General features: G+C 40.0%; 2 protein-coding genes across 3 annotated transcripts in view; both read left to right on the top strand.

Moving 5' to 3' along the window:
• The window catches only part of LRRIQ4 (leucine rich repeats and IQ motif containing 4), a gene marked incomplete at both ends in the record, with an annotated part of 228,139 nt that overhangs the window by 142,874 nt on the left and 62,950 nt on the right, over positions 1–22,315 (top strand). The gene's annotated exons all lie outside the window — the stretch shown is intronic.
• SKIL (SKI like proto-oncogene) lies at positions 4,432–20,885 on the top strand. Of its 2 annotated transcripts, XM_082766964.1 has the most exons (7): positions 4,442–4,875; positions 5,033–6,091; positions 9,010–9,107; positions 10,506–10,744; positions 10,972–11,210; positions 12,193–12,417; positions 15,665–20,885. In XM_082766964.1, the coding sequence occupies exons 2-7, from the start codon at positions 5,045–5,047 to the stop codon at positions 15,824–15,826; spliced, it is 2,010 nt and encodes a 669-aa protein (XP_082623090.1). In that variant the 5' UTR covers positions 4,442–4,875; positions 5,033–5,044; the 3' UTR covers positions 15,827–20,885. The 2 variants fall into 2 exon arrangements, with proteins under 2 accessions (XP_082623089.1, XP_082623090.1); XM_082766963.1 differs by having other exon boundaries at positions 4,432–6,091.

Raw genomic sequence — 22,315 nt, 5'->3', positions numbered from 1 at the left:
GACAGAAATAGAACTGGAAATCTGTTGTGCAGGCATTTGACTTCTAAGCTTGAACCAAGTGGCTGAGCTTAGATCCCTCATACTTTGGGTGCTGAAGCATTGAGCTAAACACCTAAATTTTGACCGTGATTTTAGATGCAGAAACTAGGTCATATTTCACAATTTTTATTATATACAGCATTTGTTCATAACTGTTTTCAAAGTAACTTGTTCTGTAAGATGTGTATCATGCTAAAATCTATCAGCTTTTTGAGTTCTGCAACATGAGGTGTAATAGGGTTTCTCTAATACAGCATGTCGTCTGTATTAATCTCTTGTAGTAGGTTTCACAAATATATTGAGTGCTCTTCAGTACTACAACTTGCCATTAAAATTGCCACTAAAATATTTTTTTTTTCTTTGAAGACAGTAGCATGCACATTTTTACAGAGAACACTTCCCTCCCCCGGTCAGTGTTGAATTGTCCTCTTTTGCAACTTTAGAGACTATATGGGAACACTTCTTAAAAATACACTGCTTTTTCCTTTTGTCAGAACAGAAGCTTGTTTGTAAATACACGACTTAAATCTTATCCATTAAACTGTGACAAAATTCTTTACATGCTTAGCAGTGTGACAAACAAGTTTTTGCCTGCGTTAACCAGCTCAACTGAAAGATGATTTCATTTTGCTGTAATACGCTCTTTGGCACTTCATTTTATACGCAGTTGTTTAGAGGACTTATTTTTATTTGCACTTAGAAATGCAGATTAGTTTGTCTCGCTTGCTCTTCTTCTTAGTGCGTGAGTGGAAGAGGTGCAAGGGATCAACCCAAGAGACTGCCAAAGGTGGCCTGCAAGGAACAAAAAGAGGTATGTGTGTGAGGAGGGCAGGACCTGTTCTTTTTTGAAACATACTTTTTTTGATTTATGGTATTTTGGAGGCCTGTATTTTTGCATGTGTCCTGCTTGGTGGTATTTTAGAGATGTATGAAATAAATTATATACTTTCTGGGAAGCCTTGTGGTTTACCATATGTTATATATGCCTCACTTCTTACTCTAACTGAAAAATGAAACTTCTGCAGTCACTTTTTAATTAAAAAGGAAAAAATCACTTTTTAAAAAATAATAACTGTTCTTCCTTAGAGCTGACTTTAAAGACAAAAACTCTGTACAGGCTGCCTCGGTTTTAAACCAAAGGTGTTGAAACCTAGCAGTGAGGGTGCTATTTGTGAATTACACTTTAAGACAACTTTAAACGTTAATTTTGTAAGTTTCCGAAGAATTTGAAAATTCAGAACAGTTAGCAACAAAAGCCAGATCCCTCCCATGCTCTGCTATTGCAGTTGATTATATCTTGCAAGGGTTTGTAACTCAGGTTTTAGTTCCTTTTGGATCTGTTTTGCACAGTCCACGGTAAAAATTGTAGGTGGAGTTAACCTGCTTTAGACAGTCCTCTACCTAGAAACTTTCTTATGTTGCCTAATTATTGTAGCTCTATAGCAACATTATTACAGCACAATGGTTACCAGGATTTGCAATTTGAAATGGAAAATGTGCAGAACTTTTAAAACCCAAATGAAATGATGATGCTGAATTCCTAAGCTTCCTACATCAGCAGGTCTAATAAAAGATGTAATATCCACCCACATGCAGCTTGCTTGTATCCCCCTCAGTGGCACGCATCCTCCCTACCCTGGGCAAAAACAGTTCATGTTTGCATGTAAGGCTGGAATCTCTTGTACTGTTTAAACAGAGAAAATTACCAATGTTTATTAAATCCCTCTACAGAATCATTAATTTTACTATTTTCTGTCATTTCCATTCTGGAAATGCTGCAGATGTAGCAGCAGTGTTTGATGTAGCAGCCAAAAAGAAAGCCAATGCTTGCACAGTCATATGTAATTCTGCATTGCTGCAGGCTAAAGAACAGCATTTATGAGAAGTACCAGGGTGCTTACTACACACTGCACAATGCTAGAATTCATTTAAACATATTTATAACACTTCTGTGCTTTGAAATGTACAAACAACAAACGTAGGTATCAAACTGCATGTTGAGGTGGAATGACTGGTATTTATTAATTACTGTGCGTTGCTAAATTAGATCAAGTGCAGTCAGATGCAAAGATGAGCCAAGAGTAGTTTTATGGACCAACATCTGTGAAACTTCCTTAAATACACAAATCTTATTTGCGGTGCATGTCAAGTGGCTGGAAAGTACAAAGTTATCAGTCCTGATCAGCTTCCAGTTCATGAAACTCAGAGTGCGTAGAGGCTGATGTTTTCAGGTGCAGACGTTTCAGCTGCGATTCTGCTGCTACAGAGGACTGAGTCTGGCAAGTAGTAGGGTAAATGTAGGGAAGGAAAAGGCGCTTCTCATAATGGTAATAGCTATTATGATAAGTGCTCCCGGAGGAAGGGCTGAGTCAATCTTTAGTGATCTACAATAAAAATAGAGAAACAAAATGAGGTTGGAAAACGCCAAATAGTAGAGTATTAAAGGGAAAAAAAAAATATTTCTCCATTAATTGTGTTCTTCCCTATGATTAAATCGTGGTTGCAGTTTTTAGGAAGCTTTTATCTTTACTTTGGCCTATGTGGAATGGAAGGGATTTATACTTTCCCTTCATTTTCTGTTTTCTCTAGCCCATGAAAAGGGACATAATATTTTTCTACAGGAATTCTATGAAATGTCTACCTCAAGCAGCTCCAAGAGGGAGCACACTTAATTTCAAGTAATTTGGAGGTTTATATCCCTCAGTAAAATTAAGGTTTTCTTTTCGGTACCCCTTCGTTTTGTAGGAAAGCCTTGCTTCTGCCTGAGGGCTCTGCAATATGGCAACAGTAAAACAATGATCCTTCTTCTTACACCACCTTCCACTGAGCGTATAAATGGAGGTTGTGCTGTTCGTCAGATTTATGATTCCTTCATCTCTACCCAAATTCTTTAACAATAGAAAGGTCAAGTGGTTTTCTCTAGGCTTTAAAAAACAAATATAACCATTATTGTCTTTATGATCACTGTTACTGTTAAAAGCCCAGGCACAGCTGTTTACACAGTTACTCTAAACCCTGTAATACTATTTAAACTGCCAGCAATTTATTGTTTTTGCAATATAAAGCACCATGTGTCTCCAGGATTGCGCTAGGTGATGTGCAAGCATACAGTAAGATGTTTCCTACCTGCAGATGTTAACAAAATAATGCACACACCAAGGGGAGTGATAACAGAGAAGTCTGTACTTTGTATATCAGTGCACAACCAATATATGTAGTTTGTAATATGTGAAAAGGAGATTATGCTTCTTTTTATGCATATAAGGGACAATTATATGCTTTAGAGCAATCCTGGAGCTCTACTTTTCTGCCATCATCAGAAGGAAGCGCTGCAGATGTGGTATTTTAAAGGAGAGCTAAAGGAGCCTTGCCAAGCTGTGCTGTGGGGCTGGAGCCCCGCTCAGCCCAGCCTGCCCTGAGGAAACCCGAGCGCATCAAAGGTGCGAAGGCAAAGATTAAAGTGTGCCCAAATCCTCAGCAGCAAGGTAGGCTTTGTTTTTCTCTCTCTGATCATCCTTGCACCCTGGTGCTAGGGAAGGAGAGGACCGAGGCCGCTCACCGTGAGGCACAGAGGGCACGGGGGGGGCCTGGCGTGCCAGGCCCGGGGTCTCCATGCCCAGGGGGACCCTGGCTGAGGTGACCAAGGCGGGGGTGGCCATACCCGGGGCCACCAACCCGGGGGTGGCCGTGCCCAGGGCCCCCAGCAGCCGCCTCAGCGGGGCTCTGCCTTCCCTCACAGCCCGGCCCTCAGGGAGCTGCCGCCGCTAAGCGCTGAGGCGAACACCGCGCGGAAAACACCCGAAATGAAATGAAATGAAAAAAAATGGTGTTTATTTCCTTTCCTTTTACACATTTTTTTTTTATTTTTTTTCACCGTGCCGAGCCGGGGGGGGGGGGGGCGGGCAGGGCACCCTCCCTTCCCCCTTTACGTGAGGCGCCGGCGGCGGCTCCCGCCGTGCCCCAGACGGTGGGCGGGGAGGAGACGGAGAGGGAGGGAGGGAGGGGGGGGAAGGAGGAGGCGGTGCGCGCCCCCGGCGGGTTCGTGCCCGCGCGTCGCCGCCGCCGCCGCCGCCGTCTCCGCAGTGAGGTCACGGCGGGGGGGGGGGGGGAAAAGGGGAGCGAGGAGGGGGGCGGCGGCGCGTGCGCGGCGCCTGCTCCGCTCCCGGGCTGCCGGGGCCGCCGCGGCGCCGGGTGAGGGAGGCGGGGGCGCGCATGGAGGGGGGGGGGGGGGGGCGGCTGAGGCGAGGCTGAGGCGGTGAGGGGGGAGCGGCGGCGGCGGAGCAGCCCCGGGGCCTTGCGGCGTGAGGGGAGCGGGGAGGGGGGCACCGGCACCGGGACGCTGCCCGCGGGGCCCGGCTAACGCTGATTTAACCCCCCCCCCCCTCCGTGTGTCTCCCCGCAGGCCGTGTGTGGAGGGGAGGAGAGGAGAGGGGAGGGGACCCCCGGCACGGCCCCGAAGTTGGCAGCGCGGCGGAGCAGGCCCCGGGAGCCCCGGCTGAGGGGCTGGGAGGCTTCTGGTACCTCAGCACCGAGAGGCTCCGGGTGGTTTCTGAAGGGAAAGCGGCCGAGGATGGCCGCTCCCGCACCGCCTCCCTGCCTGCCGAATCGCCCTTCCCGGCGGATTGTGTGAAGCGGCGGCGGGGTGCGAGGAATAACCCGTATCACGGCGTGTTTTTATAGCAGAGAAGCGAACAAATATTTATAAAACTTAATATCTAACCTCTCCAGTCTTAATTTTGTAGTATTACACGCGAAATGGGTCACGGTTTTTTTTCCCGTTGGAGGCTGAAGCGTTAACTTCGTACCGACAGGAATGCAGAGCGTGGTGTGCCGGAGGTAACCGAGATCGCTTCAGGTTGTCGTGGTTTTCGTATTTTTTTATACAAACCAGCAGGAAAATGCACGCTCGAGACTTTTAATTAATTAAAGGGTCTGGTGTGTAGCGATGGAAAGCCCGCAGACAAACTTCCCGCTGGGTCTGGTTTCAGAGCAGAAGAGGACGGGGATGCAGGAGGACGGGAGCCCCCCGTTCAAAAAAGCAATGACAGAAATGCACGTAAGCAGCCAAGTGCGAGTCGTAATAAATAAATTGCCAACAATAAAGAAGGAAAACTTGGACGACTATGATGAAACTCCTATGGAGGCTGATGGGGAAAATGCCAAGCCAAACAGTACTTCAGTCTCTGAGCCTTTGAATTTAAATCCAGGTCTGAAACACACGTTGGCACAGTTCCACTTGAGCAGCCAGAGCTCCCTGGGTGGACCGGCAGCTTTTTCAGCGCGCTATTCCCAGGAAAGTATGTCTCCCACCGTCTTCTTGCCTCTTCCATCACCACAAATCCTGTCTGGGCCGCTGCTCATTCCTCCAGACAGTTCCACCGAGCTCACTCAGACGCTGCTGGAGGGGGAATCCATCTCTTGTTTCAAAGTCGGAGGGGAAAAAAGACTTTGCCTGCCTCAAGTGTTGAATTCGGTTCTCCGAGACTTTTCTTTGCAACAGATTAATACCGTGTGTGACGAACTGTATATATACTGCTCAAGGTGCACTTCTGACCAGCTTCATATTCTCAAGGTTTTGGGAATTCTTCCGTTCAACGCTCCCTCCTGTGGGCTGATTACACTGACTGATGCTCAGAGACTATGCAATGCTTTACTGCGCCCTCGCACTTTTCCCCAAAATGGCAGTTTTCTCCCCGGTAAGAACACCTTGGCCCAACTGAAAGAGACTGGCAGTGCCTTTGAAGTAGAGCATGAATGCCTGGGCAAGTGCCAGGGTTTGTTTGCACCTCAGTTCTACCTTGCGCCGGACGACCCCTGCATCCAGTGCCTGGAGTGCTACGGGATGTTTTCACCCCAGACGTTTGTGATGCATTCGCATAGATCCCCCGACAAGAGGACCTGCCACTGGGGCTTTGAGTCAGCCAAGTGGCATTGCTACCTTCACATTAACCAAAAATACTTAGGGACGTCGGAGGAGCGGGAGCTGAAGCATCTCTTGGAGGAAATGAAGGAGAAATTTAGTGAGAAAAACCAGAAAAGAACTCGGTCCAAAGTAAGTTGGCCTGCTTGTGTAGAACTCCTGAATCTTTCTCTGCTCACGTGTAAATATGCTGTTTGGAAGCACGTTGCTTGCCTTTTGTAAATGGGAACGCTTATCAAATCAAGCCCAAGTTAAATCTGTGACAGGGCTTCACCATGGAAATATATTTTCGATGAGCAGGTGCTGTCATTTCCCTCTTTGGGCCCTGAGTAATTTCATTCAAGCCGGTTTGGTTTTGTCAGTCCTTTTTCCATTTTCAGATCGGCAGTCTTTGGAAAGTTCAGAACGGTTGCGGAAATACTCATTCTCCCTTTTGACCTTTGAGTACGTTTTATGCGGTATGCCTTGCGGCAGCTGAGCGCAGCAGAAAGGAGCTTGAAAATCAAGTGTTGCGAATTTCTTTGTCATTTGCTAGGTTTACACCAGCACACACGCTCGTGGTGTATGGCCACCTAGCCTGCCAACCACCCATCCCACGACTGTGTGCAGGGTAATGGTGCATCAGTAAGTTGCTGTTCAGAAGCCCAGCTTGTTCAGCTTTCTGTTTAAACCAGTGGTACAGAGAAATATGCCAAAAGAAGAGGGGGTTTTAAGCTGTCCAAGTAATGAGCTGTAGGCCGGTATCTTGACAATGGTTAATAATAGACATAGTATTTTTTCCTAAAATACCGCTGCAAGTCTGCAGTGTGGCTCAAAAATACAGAGCTGCTTTTTCTCCTGTTTAAATAATAAGACGAGCACCAGATACATGGTGAATGTTGCTGGGGAAATAATCATGTCATGCTCAAGGAATAAGTTTTTAAAAGGGTATTGGGTAGGGAGCAGAGAGTAACAAGTAGATGACAATGAAATGTGCAGGGATTGCCATCAGAGATGTTTGCCTTCGCAGAATATACAAGTTTATAGTGCATAATTTAAATTTAGATGTTCTGAAATGGTTCCTGCCCTGCGCTGTGTTTCTTTTTAGTTTATTGGTCATTTAAATGTCTGCTCGCTGGCTGCTGGTTTGATTGATCCCTTTTGCCTGTTAGGTGTTGGGTTATGGACTCCAAAGGAGCAGCAGCAAGAGCAGGCAGGATCAATGGGCCCAAAAAGGTGTGCAGGGTATTTGACACCTTTCAGTGTAAGCTCCTCAAAACGTAGTGTTGCAGAAGGGCTTATGACAGGAACAAGTATTTGTACAGCTGTGCCAGCCTGCTGTAAGGGATTTTATCAGAACATTTCCACGAAAATCTGCAATATGGCTTGCTTCCACATGCTGAAGTGCTTAGACATACAGGTGAGCTCATAGCAAGGAGACTGCTTGTCGTCTGATAAAGGCTGTCGTGACAATCTTTGTCCTTGCAGTGCCAGTACAGGTAATAAACTGTCGCGGAGTGCCTGCATCTGTGGAAATAACCTTCCAGAGTCACACCTACAACACTGCTTGCTTCCTGCTTTATGGTGGCAGATTTCTGACCACAAGATCTTTCAGTTTCCTGTATACGGATGAAAAAATAGCTCAAGTTAACAGTAGCAGTCATTTGGGCTGGACTGCTACAAAAGAAATATTAAAAAAAAACTCTTTCTGGAGTCTCCCTTTGCACACCTGTATAGTTCTTTCTTCTAAAGCAGCACATGAAATCAGAGTGGGAGAAAAACTCTGAAAACTTGAGGAAAGATAAAATGGTGGGGAGGGTTTTTGCCTTTTTTTTTGGTCTCGCGGATATTCATCTTGAAAGTACAAAAGGTTAGAAGAGTTTAATAGGGGAGTGTTGGGATCACAACCGCTGCTTCCTTATCCTGGGGAAGTTTCTGTAAAATAAGACCCAAAGCAAGAAGAAGCAGCTCGGAGGTAGTAATAATAAATTTCTAATTAAACCTTCTAATTTCTCATTTCTAATGTCTTTGGGACATTCCAAATGAGATCCTGTGCCTTGCCTCTCTCCTTAGCATTTCACTCCGAGCTTACTCACCTCCCAGCGTACTTACGCTTTTGCTTTCAGTATTTTAACAGTAGCCCGATGTTGGCCCTCCCCTGCTGTACTCACACGGTTTTGTACTAATAAGAAAGCTGTAGGCTGTGCGTTTGCCACCAAGTTTCTTGTTTTCTGGCGAGTTCTGGGCTCCGTGGCATCACGCCTGCCTGCCCACTGTGGAAGTGCCTTTGGAAGTGCCCGCGGCACAGCCCTTGGCGTCACCACGGTTCTGGTGGTTGCTGCACTAAAACTGTCCTTGGTTCTCAGGCCACGAGGTGACCACTGTGGTTAACTCCAGAAATGTCTCGAGACAAATGACAAGACTTACTGCCTAAATACAGAATGCACAGAAGGTTTTTCTAAGTTGATGTCTTCTGATGCATCCGGAGTAATCCTGTTTGTTACTGCGAAGGGAATGGAGTTGTCAGGTTACTGCAGCGGCCTTGCCCAGATCTCTAATAAAAGGTCTCAACTTCCTTTAGTGGTCTCCTCTCTAACACCAGTCGTTTGCACTTCATTCTTATGTTTCATTTTGTAGTAAAGCATCTGGCAAGTGCGTATTACGATGTGGATAGTTTATTGTAGAGGCTCACACAAGCCTTGGAAGTATGAAATCCTCTTTCTGCCTCTCTCAAGCACTCGTAGCATGTCCCTGGCAGAGTTCTCAGCAGAGCTTTTATGTAGGTTTGTAAAGAGATTTTCTTTCGGTTTCATTGCTCCTTTACCCATAATGGGAAATTGGAGATGGAAGAAAATTCTGGTGCTTGCATCACCCTGTACCTCTGCCAAAGGCTGTCTGCTTTCCAGTACCCCAGTTTGTCTGCTGCTGCCCAACTCTGTCTATCTGTATTAATGAGGTGCCATTCCACTCTGAAGTGTTTATTAAAATGTGAATAACGTGTGCCTCTCTATTACAGGCACAGTTACTGGTTTTTATTTATTTATTTATTTATTTATTTTTCTTCACTTTAGGTGGATTCACAGCAGAGCCTAGATTTATCCCAGTGGTATCCCGTTATAAAGCAAGAAGCAGAAGCTGAACCTCAGCCACCTTCCTTTTTCCATCCCAGGTAACTGAATTTCCTGTGCAGAACTCTGAGCATCGTATGCATGGGTTAAATTCTTTTAACTATTTAAAGATGGTTTCAAGTGGAAAAAAAAAGTATGTACTTGCAACCTGAAGTGTTAGGAAGAATAATCGAACCCTAACTTTTATTAATTTCTTAGTGTAAATATTAATGAACTGCTTATGAGAGAATTATTGGTATGGGACTCGAGTTGTGATGTATGAGTGTTCTTCAGTAGGAAATAAATTTGAAATGTAATTACAGTTTCCCTTCTCAGAGTAGAAATGGCAGAAGCTAAATTTTAATCTTTCCTGTTGTAATGTAACTCATGTCTGTGAAAAGCTGCACAGGGCCTATTTACCATGAGTGCAACTTAATTTTCTTTCAAAAAAAACTTGCAAAAACTGTCTGAAGACTTTATCCCACACTGAAACAATGACTGCAGCTGAATTGTTGGTTGATTAGTTTCCTGGTTTTAGAAACCAAGTGCGTGTCCTTCACATAGTGTGCACTTTGTATTCTGCATCAAGCACAGAAACAGCCTTTGTTGAAGTACCTCTTACCCTGCATCCCTGCGGGGCAATGCATTTAGTTTGTACGGGTGAGATCAGGCTCTGTGGACGAGCAGCACGCATCAAAGCGACACACATGCACACTAGTTCCATGCAGACTCATGAATAGTAGAACATTTCTGATGGTTCCTCTGTTGGCTGCTTCTATTGGTGCCCCTTCAGAACCAGGAGGAAGGAAAGTGGTGAAGGCAGCAGTGTTGACTCCAACGTCATGACAGTAATTATCTGGGCACTGACCTTAACAGATCTGGCAGTTTTTCCTTCTGTACTAGATGAAAGCTGAGTGGCTAGGTTAAGGAAATAGAGACAATTTTTCCTAGAAGTCAGGAGCTGTGAAATCCAGACAGATTTGTAAATGTACGTGGAGAAAAAAGGTGGTCTGATGCTGGTCTCAGGTTTGCCACAGCACTGTCAGTACACAGCTTCACTGTTTAAAGAGCAGTTTGCTCATTCCCACTACACTGATCCCTTCCGCCATTCTCCGTTGCTAATACGAGGATTATGAAAATGCTAGAGTCTGGATCTGGTGCCACTCTAATTTTACTCTTTGCATTTAAATGAAGACTTCAAATGAGTTTGGTATGATTTTTTTAATCTGTCATGTTTGAAAAATCCATTTTTTGATGACTGTAAAACTCTATCTAGATAATCTAGTCAGTAAAGATGAAGTAGGTCGTTAATTTCTTTTGTGCAGGAAAAATTTTGAAAGGATGTGCTTATTTTTCATTGGAACTTTTACTGTTTGAAATCAGATTAAATTAAACTTACTGCTCTCATTCATCATTTGTTACACATTTTCATTCTTGATTGTACTGTTCTTCTGTTGCAGTTACTACCTTTATATGTGTGATAAAGTGGTTGCCCCAAATGTATCCCTTGCATCACAATACAAGGACGTTGCAAAAACAGCAGTCAAAACTTCAGAAGTAATTAAATCTTCACCTGGACAGTCAGAGAAAAAGCTCAGTAGTGGAAAGCACAAAAAAGTTGCCTCATATCCAGAGCTTTCTCTTGAAGAACAGGAAAAAATTGACTTGAAAACTAGCATGGAACAGCATAAATGTTTAGGTGAGTGGATAAGCTATAAAGAAAATTATGTTGAAAACTTTTCAGTTTTTATAGCATATAATTTTGGAAAGCTCAACACCAACCCAGTATTTTCTGATTGTTTCCACTTCAGTTTTCCAAAAACTCTTTTGACCTTTTCTTAATCTTCAGTCCCCTTTGCATTTTTTTTTCCCACTCTAAGCTTAGTTTCCTGTGATTATTAGGCTGTGTTCTTCTTTTATCTATAGATCCACCTGTGTCAACTCATTCTGCAAGAGGTGGAAAATCCGAGCGCATTTCTACCAAAAGCACTAGAGACTCTAGACGTGTTGAAGTAGGTAACGTGAGAACCTTGTCCCCCACTCTCATGAAAGACATCAGTTGTGAAGATGACAAGGGGAGGATCATGGAAGAAGTAATGAAAACCTACATCAAACAGCAGGAAAAACTAAATACTATTTTGCGGAGGAAGCAGCAGCTTCAAATGGTACAGTGCCAGTCTGAATGCCTTTAATGTTTGTCTACAGAAAACTAATGTTAGATTTTTGGTTCTAGAATCAATCTCACAGGTGACTTTCATGTAAAAGCACCAGAACACACAGATACTTTTTCACCAGCTTGAATCCAGACAGCAAATATTTAACGTCCTGTGCTTTTATTAGGTTGGAGTTTACTAATAATCGATGTGTTTTCAGTTTGTAACTACTGTGTTCAAGGAGCTCCTTTTATTTTATCCACATGAAAACTACCTTCAAGTGTTTTCCAAACATATAAATATAGTTTAAGTCCTCTAAAAATTTCTCAATATTTAGGATTTTAAGGATCCTAATATCCATCAATATCCTAGGAAAGATGCTATCACTGCCATGTGTAACAAGAATACCACCTTCCTATGTCTATTTGATAAATCTTGTTTTTAGGGGTTTTTATTGATCTTTTTAATAATGGATGACATTAGAAATTGGTGTTCATTTGTGATTTTGCCTCATTTCTATTTTCTATATTAACTTAGGTAAATACTGTCTTGGCTGCTTACATTCATAAGCCAGACCTATATTTTTTTAACATTAAGCTCAGAGTTGGTCAGCTCAGATAGGGTCTCAGCGCTGCTGCTTTTAAGGTGTTCTGCTGTTGGAGGTAAAGCTTAGAGAGAAGTTTAAATATATATGTATATTTTGATATTTTTCAAAAGGTTTTAATGTTAACAGAAATAGAAGCCAAACTGTTTCTGGAAGCGCTGGGTACTTGAAAATATAAATAATGTCATTATATTGAATGGAGTTCTTGCTACAAAATTCCATGGCAGCACTGATAAGTAATAAGTACCATTACCAGGCTATTGTTACCTTAACGTAAATGTGCTTTTTTGGGCCTCATTGTTTCTAGATACACATTTAAATAACAAGACCAGTGTTTTGCTTCCCTGGTGTTAGAACCAAGGTGTATGTAATCCTGATCTGTCTCCATAGGAAGTGGAAATGTTAAGCAACTCTAAAGCTATGAAGGAACTAACTGAAGAACAGCAGAATTTGCAAAAAGAACTTGAATCTTTGCAAACTGAGCATGCTCAAAGAATGGAAGAATTTTATTTTGAACAGAGGGACTTGGAGAAGAAACTGGACCAAGTGATGAAGCAGAAGTGTACCTGTGACACCAATTTAGAAAAAGACAAAGAAGCGGAATATGCTGCACAGGTGAGAAGTGTATCAGTAAATTGCAAAGTTATCGCTCATCCAATGTAAGGTTTCGTCTTCTCCATATCTTCTGATGCCATAGACTAACTCCGAAATAAGGGACAATGACAGCATGTTTATTTCCCTGTCCCTTGACTGAAACTGAGGGAGAAACTTACAGAAACACTTCATCTGTCAGGTGCTGCATGGTTCCCATTTCAGATACTTGTGTCATATTGCTGAGGAAATAATTAATCGTGAACATAAGGTCTACAGTATTCTCATTTAAAATAAGTCATGTTTTTAATGTATGTAGGCTTGTCCATGTTACAGAATTAAACATTATCATTTTAGTTACAGAAATAAGCTGATAATCTTTTTCTTCTTTTTATTGGGAGGGAGGGAGGAAGAGGCAAGTACCAAACCTCTTGACTTCTTTTGCGTCAGGTTAGCAGCATACCTTGCTGCTCTTTGTGTTCCTTGGTGGTACCATCTTCTGCACCATCTGATGAAACCCATTCTGTGCTCTATCAAAGTATCTGATCAAGAATTCTCTTTTGGAAATTTTTGGGGGATTTTTTTCCCGCTGTTCCTGTCTTTTGGGTTCAAATATCATAACCTATGGAGGTTTTTCTTTCACCTTCTTTTTGACTTTTACTATTGCTTCTTTATGATGGAGGTTATTCATGTCATTGCAATAGGAAAAATCCACTACATGACCAAGACAGACTTGGAAAGGCCCTCTTCAAAATTCGTTGCTGTTATGATTAAATGTGTATTGAAGTACTTCATGCAGTCACAGAAAACATAGTCTTTTAAAACAAACAAAATCCGAAACATAAACTCAGTAAAACTTTGTGGTCATTTGATCATAGTTTTATATATTATCTGTTCTTATTGTCTCAAAATAAGAAACAGGCTGTACTTGAGAGACTGGTTTTGGTATTTTTAGGGAGTAGGGCAGTGACTAGCATCATAAATCCTTCTCATGAATTTAATTTCATGACATCCCGCTCCACAGATTCCTAGCCTTTGCTGCCAGAACTAATCCTCTCTGACTAAGGTCTGATTTGCCAAACATCTGGTACAAGCCCTATTACTGCAAGTAACAACATGTTCTAATTTATGAAGATAATCACGTATGGTGTGTTTTGTATGGCTTGTGTAGTTTACGTTCTTTAGAGGATAAAAAACATAGATTGTTCCCCAAAGAGGTATATCAATTGTTTCATTTGATGTTAGAATACTAAATATGTTCCTTCCATGAAAGTATTCTTGATTATTAGTTGTCTAACTATCTGGAATATATCATTTGACTCTTTTTCTTCATTTACCACATCTATTTTTTGGACCCCGGGTTCCAAGCAATTGTCAGAAGCATCTGAGCTAAGCAGAGGTCCTGGCAACAGTTAATTTCCCAGAACTGTCTATACAGCATTAAAACCAGCTTTAATCTGATGTCTTCTTGAAGCCAGTTGCCCCTTTCTCTCTGAGAACTGTGGCCTGAGAAGTACATTTGTACTCTCTGTGCATTAAATGAAATTAATGAAAATAGAGGGGTTGGAATTTGGGTAAATGTTTGCTCTTCTATCCAGCCCTGCCTGAAGATGTACTAAGTGTTTTCTCCTCCTTTTTTTTACTCCTTTGTTGACTTGCCTAGTTTAATTGCTGCTTTACCCTGTCAATCACAACAGGGCAGTATAACCAGTACTGAAGCCTTTCCTTACAGCTGGAAACCAAAGCTCAACCAGAGACCTGCTTATGTAGTACGTGCTGTGACATGCAGGCAGTGGGCTTTACCGTGCTGCACCAGTCTACATAATCAAAGCAGTGGAGTCAGAAGACTCGTGTTAGTAGGCTAGTGCTGTCTAAGAACTACTTAAATATTTCTGATTATATTAAGAACTGTTTAAATGGTTCTTATTACACAAATGAAGGTCAGTGTCCATTGAGCGGTATGTTTCTCTGAAATAAGCACAGCAGTTTCTTTGCCAAGGTTGCTGTACAGCGATCAGCAAACACTAGTGCTCCTGTATGTTCCTCCTTTTTTAATTCTCATGAGCTGTTTTATTTTTTTTTTTCAGTGAGATGTACATGTAGCGATTATTTAGATAGATACCCATCATCATCATAAATGCAGATGGAGTTTTTAGATTCACTCCACTTCTGAATCTATTTTTAAATTTAGTGAGGTCTTTTCATAAGAAACAAACATGTAAATCAGTGGTAGACAAGATAACTGGTTTCTAGTCTCCCTGTTGTAACTGAAGGTAGCATACATGTAGGCAACTTGACATGAACTTGGTCACACTTGAAAAATTCCTTAGACTTTTCCAGATCTCACTGTAAAGAAGTTTTGATGGGAAAGAACCGACCCCAATAAATTCAAATCAGTTTCTTAATTATTTAAATCTAGGTGCAATATTTATATGTATATAAGTATGGAGTTGGACTCAATGATCCTTATGGGTCCCTTCCAACTTGGGATATTCCATGATTCTCTAAACAAACTGTGGTTAATTTTAAAAAATGATTTTGTTTCATATATATATATAACAGAAATGCCTTTTTCAGTAGTGGCTGGTATAATTTGGTCTACTTAAGTCTTTCTGATGGTCTGGCAAGTTTCACATTCATGGTACTCCAAAGATTAAAAACTTATTAAATTTTCTGCATTGAAGCACAAAATATTTCATAAGAAATCCTGGATAGACTTGTGTTTATATTTGAACACACATAAATGCGGTTATATTCAGGATTTTCTGCATCTCATTTCACTTTCATTTATGCTAAAGAATATCAAAAGCAGTGTTGGTAGTTTTTGTGCATTCTAAAAATGCATTAAGGCTTTGGAAAAAAAATGTAATATTTTGTCAGGTGAGAGAAGTTAACTTGGGAAGTGGAAGAGTGCTATTTATTTTGTAATTTGTGAAACATCTGATGCAGACATTATCACGGTCTTCCATTACATATTATTGATATGGGCTGATGTGGCAGTTCATCTAACTAGAATTTATATGTGTTTAAAAATCAATGTCTTCCATTTTTTTGATTATAATATGATGTTTGTGGAACTTTCCTTATTGGTGTCATTTGCTACTGGTATAGTAGGTGTAGCATAATTCTTGATAACTGTAGAAAATGAGCTGATAAATAATCATGAAAAATATTTCTATCTGATTCATAGGGTGGTCATCAGTGGGTTCTTGAATGATTGATGTTTACAAATACGTTTGCTAAAATTAAATGTCTGTCTTCTCTTTTACAGCTAGCAGAATTGAGACAGAGATTGGATCATGCAGAGGCAGATAGACAAGAGCTTCAAGACGAACTGAGGCAAGAACGAGAGGCAAGGGAAAAGTTAGAGATGATGATAAAAGAATTGAAGCTACAGATCTTGAAATCTTCAAAAAATGGAAAAGGAAAATAGAAATTCAAAGAGGAAGCATGACTGTGTCTTTCAAACAGGGTGTTTTGTTTTTTAACGAATTGTAAGCTGTTTCTGTGTGATAAGAGAAAGTATTCTCTACAGATTTCTATTTGCCAGACAAGTCCAGATGAAGATATACATATATATAAATAAATAGATAGGTATACATTTTTAGATTTTCCTAACTAATGAAAATCTGCATTTATTTGTACTGGTGTTTCTCAAACTATTGAAAAAAAAAAAAAAGAAACTTATGATTCAGAGTGACCAGTTTCTGTTTATTTCTAATGCAGACTTGAGGACCCTACACCTTTTAACATTGTCTGTTAAAATGTAGTTGGTGATCTTTATTTTAGTATCAGTTGCACATCCAGTTATAAAAAAAAAAATAATAATAATAAAAAATTGAAAAATCTGATTCCTTCAAGGCCAAGAATAGTTTGGGTTTCAGTGAGAATTTTGTGTTTTCTAATTGGAGAAAGTAAAGGCAGCTTTTCATCAAAAGGTAATACTCAAAATCACCATGACAATAGATGATTATCAGAAGTGATTTGCCAGCATGAGTTTTTCCCATAATTTTGTTACGTGAAATCAAGCTGATCTTTTCCATATGTGCTATTTAAGAATTCATTCTCTCTAAAGCATTTTACAGTAATCATTTGGTTACTATGCTAGAAGAAGAAAACATTAGGCTTTTTTTTTGTAAATTAAAAAAAAAGCATCAAAAATGAAATCTTCTGAAATATAAAAATCACATTTTCTTTTATTGTCTTCTGTACTGCAGGTAAAGCAGACTGTTTCTGAAGGCTTGTAGTGACAGGAGAAAGGGCAATGGTTTAAAACTGAGGGAAAGTAGATTTAGATATAAGAAATTTTTTTTAATGATGAGACACTGGAACACGTTGCCCAGAGAAGTTGTGGGTGCCCCATCATTAGAAGCATTCAAAGCTAGGTTAAACAACAAAAAAAAAAAATTAAAAAGGAAATTAAAAAAAATAAATAAAAAGGAAAGAAGAGGAAAAAAAGTATTGGTTTCTTTGGTACCCCAAGCCTCCATGCTTTGAGCTTCTTGCTAACTAGTGGGTTTTTCTTTCATCACATAAAACAGGCCTTAACTGACATAATGATAATTGCTTAGAAAAATCAAGTTCTAAGATATGGCACTTTGAAAATCACTTTGATAGTTTCTACATTTGAATGGCATGGTAACGTTGCCATGAATTAAGAAATACAGCATGTTCGTTGAGCTATAACATTTAAAAATGTGTAATTGTACAGAATTTCTGTTTTATGTATATATAACATTTACTTGAGTACTTCAGAAGTCTGATGCCTGGTAGATTCAATGCATGACTACAGATTAAGATGAAGTACTTCTTTGCACTTCTTTCCAAAAAGTTTGATATAGCTGACAGGTGTTAGCTGATTATGTCGATGACTAGAGATGTCTTAGCAGTTTTGTTATTTCACTACATAATTTTAAACTGTGCTTTAGCTCCTGTTACATTTTTTAAGGTACTTAGGTTTATAACTCTCATAATAATTCAGTTAGTACTGGTGAAACCACTAGTAAAAGCCTACTAGCATCGATTTTTATTCTGAACTAGTAAAACTGAAAACTTCTAGTTCTTCCTTATCTCTCTGTTAGTGGTATAATAGAATTGAGTATCATAGAGAAAGATAAAATTGCACAAATCTTTCAATTGAATGAAAAATTAGGTAATAAATGTCATGGAGTCATAGAATGATTCTTTTATAGCTGTATATAATTTTGTCTATGGGCTCTATGTCATATTTACACTGATAATTAAGGCAGGTTAGGTGAAAAAAATATGAAACACTTTGGCAATGTGAATCAGAAAAGAGGGCCCAGATTACATTTTTCCCTTCTTCCTCAACTCCATCTCCAAATTATGACTGAAAAAAAAAAGAAAAGACTGTCTTTACAGCCTAGTGATGGTTTGGAAGGAAATGTACTGATTATAAATTATTCTGCTTGCGTGTTCACCACTTGCTTTAAGATCACTTGTATGTTTTATTTTAATAACCACCAAGAACATGGCTGTAGGGGGAGTGGGCAAGGATGTTGGTAAAAGTGTGATTATTGGGCGCTGCAGCTTGAAGTTGGATTAGCTAAATTGATAAATAGGAAAACACCATCATGGGGAATGACAAAATTTCATCTGGGTATTATCAGAGGATCAAAAGAGACTGTTTGGAGCTGCTTTTCAGTATCAGTGTTTTGAACCAAACTTGTTCACTTGTCAGTGTAGAGAAGGCCACGCGTTAGGGCTGGAGTACGGGATTTACGCAGTGTTTGTAGCTTAGCTGTTGAATGTATGGCATCCTCACGGGGTTATTATACCAGAGTACTGTATATTCACTCTTCATTCAGGTCTTGTCTACGTTACGTGACTTCCACTCCCATTTCCCATTTTGCCACTGGTTGCAGTGGGGGACCAGTACAGCCGGGGGTCCGTGCCTCGGGCAGTGCTTCCACCGCGCGCCACCCAGGCTCGCTGGCTCCTGCTGTAGACCAGTAAAATGCTGGTGGCCATAGTTTGTACTAATATTTTCACTGCTGCAAAAACTTGAGCAGTTTATAGCAGTTTTAGCAATTCCAGCTGCAGGTAAGGCCTCCTAATACTTCTAAAACATCTGGCTGAAAAAGCTAATTGAGCATTTATTAAAATGACTTAAAAAGTAGCTGTGTAAATATTCCATTTAGTTAATCTGAAGTTAGGATGCATTTTAAATTGTTGTAATCCTCTTAAAATTCTTAAATATTACTTTCAGGTTCTTTACATAACATAAATAATTTTCATATGTGTAGACTTAATTTTATACTGATTTTAAGTAATAATGTATACATAAATGTGCCATAGATTTTGTGTGTTCGGTCTTTGAAAGATAGTTTTTTAGTAAATTGTAAATAATATGATGCAAGTCCCAGAACAAATATATGTTGACCCTTTTTCACTACCTTATGCTAGTTAATATTGAGTGGTTTATTTTACAACTCAATACAGGAACTTGGATTGAACGCTTAAGGGCCTTCACTTAAGTGCACACCTAATGGTAGAAGCGAATTCTGTCACTAGGTACCTGCTTTTAGCCATGGCATGCTCGTTTTATGTATTATTGTTTGTTCTGCCTTCAGGTTTTGGTTGCTGACCATTTAGGCAGGAAGCTGTTCTCTCAGATAGTTGTGACATTAAGTCTTTAGGAAGAAAATCCTGGAATTGTTCGCAATTTTAAATCTTCGTTATTAAACACCTAGACTGAAATCAAAGTTGCTTAGTGCACCTTTTGGAACAAAGTAGGATTCAGGCAGAAATACCTAAATTGCTCCTACGCTCTTTGACAAGAACTTTCACGAGCTTTGTGTGCTCTGATGAGCAAGAGAATATAAGAATTGAGAGAAATTTTGCCAGTCTGAAAGTACCCTCATTCATGGTGTAGCCATGTGTCCTTAGACGAAAGAGATTTTATCTAAAATCTCCAAACTTGAGTCCGTCTGTGTTTTAATTTTTGTAAAGCATATATTTTAGCTTGAGAACTTAGGTGAATGTAGTTACGTTTCACATCCTCCAACTAATTTTATTCTATATTTAATATATTAATAGCCTAGGTGTAAAACCATTTGTATATAGTAAAGGCATAATGCAATTAGTGAAGTAGGAAAAGTGGAGTGGGAGCATAAAGCTACCGGTGGCCTGAAAAAATACGGCTTGGTCCATATTTTAGAAGTCACAACTGTTTATTCATGCATTCTTGATTTATACTGGGGGTTGGATAGCTATAATGTGTTAAGAAATTTTTGGAAAACTTTCCTAGCATTAGTTGTGAAGTTGGCCTTGAAGTGCTGTCACGGTCAGCTTCCTAGAATTCACTTGTTTGTAGAGTATATATTTTGACTGTCAGCAAAGATAACAACTTTGTATTTTTTCTGCACTTAATTCATGTAATTGATCCACACAACAGAGTTTTCTATAATATGGTGAAGTCAACAAACGACGTAACGACACCTACCTGTTAATCTGTGCTTGAACTATATCAGTACTTTCATTGAAGCTGTCAGCAGCAAGAAGCTGCAAATTTGGATCTTTTTGCTCATTTGTAGTGAGAGAAGTGTTCATCAGTGTTTTCATTACAGAAAGCTTGTAGAATTTTCTGTTTGTTGCACATCTATTTCAAAAAGATCCTTTTTTATTTTTAGCTTTTGTGAAAGCAGACATTGCTTACCAATCGCATGACAAGTTCACTGTGTGTCTCTATTATTTAGATTTTTGCCATTACTTAATTATTTTTTTTTTCCAGAGTTAGTGGTTCAGTTGGGAAATGCTTGAAAAATGAGTTTTAAGCACTTCATCAAGCACAGCAAATGGTTAAAATTTTGTATTTGGAAAATTGATTATATGTAACAATACCAATTGATTTTTTTTTTTGTCTTCGAATATAGATACCTCACTTAAAGGAAAGCACAGTTATACTGTATTTAAAATAATTCTAGGAAATAATAAAAAGTTGGTCTAAAATATTTTGTTGCAGTTACGTTGCTTTCTGTGATGGACAAAATCTGTTTTTGTGTTTTCCTACTTGCTCTCAGAAGTATTTATTGATGTTGACATGCCAATACGATTATCTGAAATTCCAGAAAGTAGTTGCAAAACACCAGTCTGTTTAGCTCAAGGCGACAGGGTGGATGACTATTCCGAAACGGTAGTAAAAGCCTGTGAAAACGATCAGTGCATTCAAGGATTTTTAATACTTTGCCAATGATGTACAGTCTTACTGCTAGCGTTGCTGTGGTTGCATTACATGACACACAAAACTGTCCTCTACCTCACGTGAGATTAACAGATATTTTATATGGTTTTAGTAAACAAGAGGCTTCTATCTGGTCACTTAGTTTACAAATTTTGAATTATATTTATTGAAACATGACATACTGTGCTCTTAGCTTATACCTCAATTGTATTTTGTGCTGTTATCCATTTTCATGCCATGTAAATACATGTACAGATTGTGGACTCAAAAACAAATAAAAAACTGTAATGTCACAACGCTTGTCTCTGTAATGTTTTTGTACACTGAGATACAAATGTGACTTTCTGAAGGTGTTTAACAACGGTGCTTTTTTAGAGAAGACAATCTGCCTTGCTTTGATCACAATAAATGAAGACCTGATTACACTGAAGCTTTGTTAGCAGAACTCCCACAGCCTGCAGCAGCTCCCCACTGGCATTTTTAAATTTTAAAGGGCATTTTTAGCAAAACCTACAAGATCTCCCTCACAATGAGTCCATTTCCTAAGCCTCGTAGGGCTCCGTGAAGATATCGACAGTAACATTTCTCTGTATCTCGACACAGAGTTGGTGTTTGTATGTGTAAACACAACCACTTGTGTATTTGGCATGTTCTCCGGTGCACAGCTTTTGTTGCTACTTAACTACTCCAGCAATGTTTGAGTCGTTCACACCTCTCCTTATTAGATTAGTAATGAAGAAAATAACGCACATCACCATATAAAACACCGCGATGTATAACCATTTAAAATCAGAAATGATAATTATACTTTATTTGCTGAAAAATATTTTTATTTACTGCTGATGGAAACTCTGCCCTACAGTGGCTCTAAGGAGTTCCCAGGTTTTGTAAAACCCACAGGATTACATGGTTTCAAATCTAGGAGATGATGCTGTGATCTGTTGAACACAATCATGTCTTCCAAGAAGAACAATACTAGTTTCACTCGAGAGATGATGTTTATCTCCTGAATAACAAATGAGCAAACGTATTTTGAGGGAAAGATTAATCCACCTAGAACCAACCCCTAGGCAATGTGGAGATGGCACCCGGACATAAATAACAGCAGTGAGCATCGAGGAAGTCAATGGCAAGACAGCAGGCAGCATGGCTTTACAAAAATGCGATTAACCAGGCACAGAAAATGAAACGACAAGGAGCGTAGGCAATGATATAATGCAAAAGCAAACATTAAATTTGTGTTTATTATAAAAGCTCATCTTTACAGGTGATTTTCATCCCTGTAGTACTGTTTAGGCAGTAACTACAGTGTTCAGATGAGGTTGTGATGAAACAAAGCTGTGGCCCCTGAATTGTGATGCTCAGGAATGTGAAAAATAAGGCTCTGCATGGTCTTATTCGTGGTTTTTACTTTGTTTGCTAAGGAACAGGAAAAATACTGCTGGATGAAGAGCAGGATATGTTTCATTCACGATTTACTAACCCTGGAGCATGGCTTTCAATATTTCTGTTTCATCAACAGCCACAGGAATGAATCAGTCATTCGGTATTTTGCATCTGATTTTTCCCCTGCCGATGCAGTGCTGGAGGCACTCCGCTAGTGGTCTCCCCAGGCACGTTTTTTTCCGTGTAAATCCAAACCCTCTGCAAAATCAGAAGCTGTGGTGGACACACAGTGATGAAATTTCTTTAGGGATGTGTTGGCGTCCAGTAACATAA

Source organism: Aythya marila (genome assembly GCF_965140915.1).
Source record: "Aythya marila genome assembly, chromosome: 9".
Classification (NCBI taxonomy): domain Eukaryota; kingdom Metazoa; phylum Chordata; class Aves; order Anseriformes; family Anatidae; genus Aythya; species Aythya marila.
The sequence above is the reverse complement of the archived record's forward strand: the minus strand, read 5'-3'. Positions and strand labels throughout refer to the sequence as shown.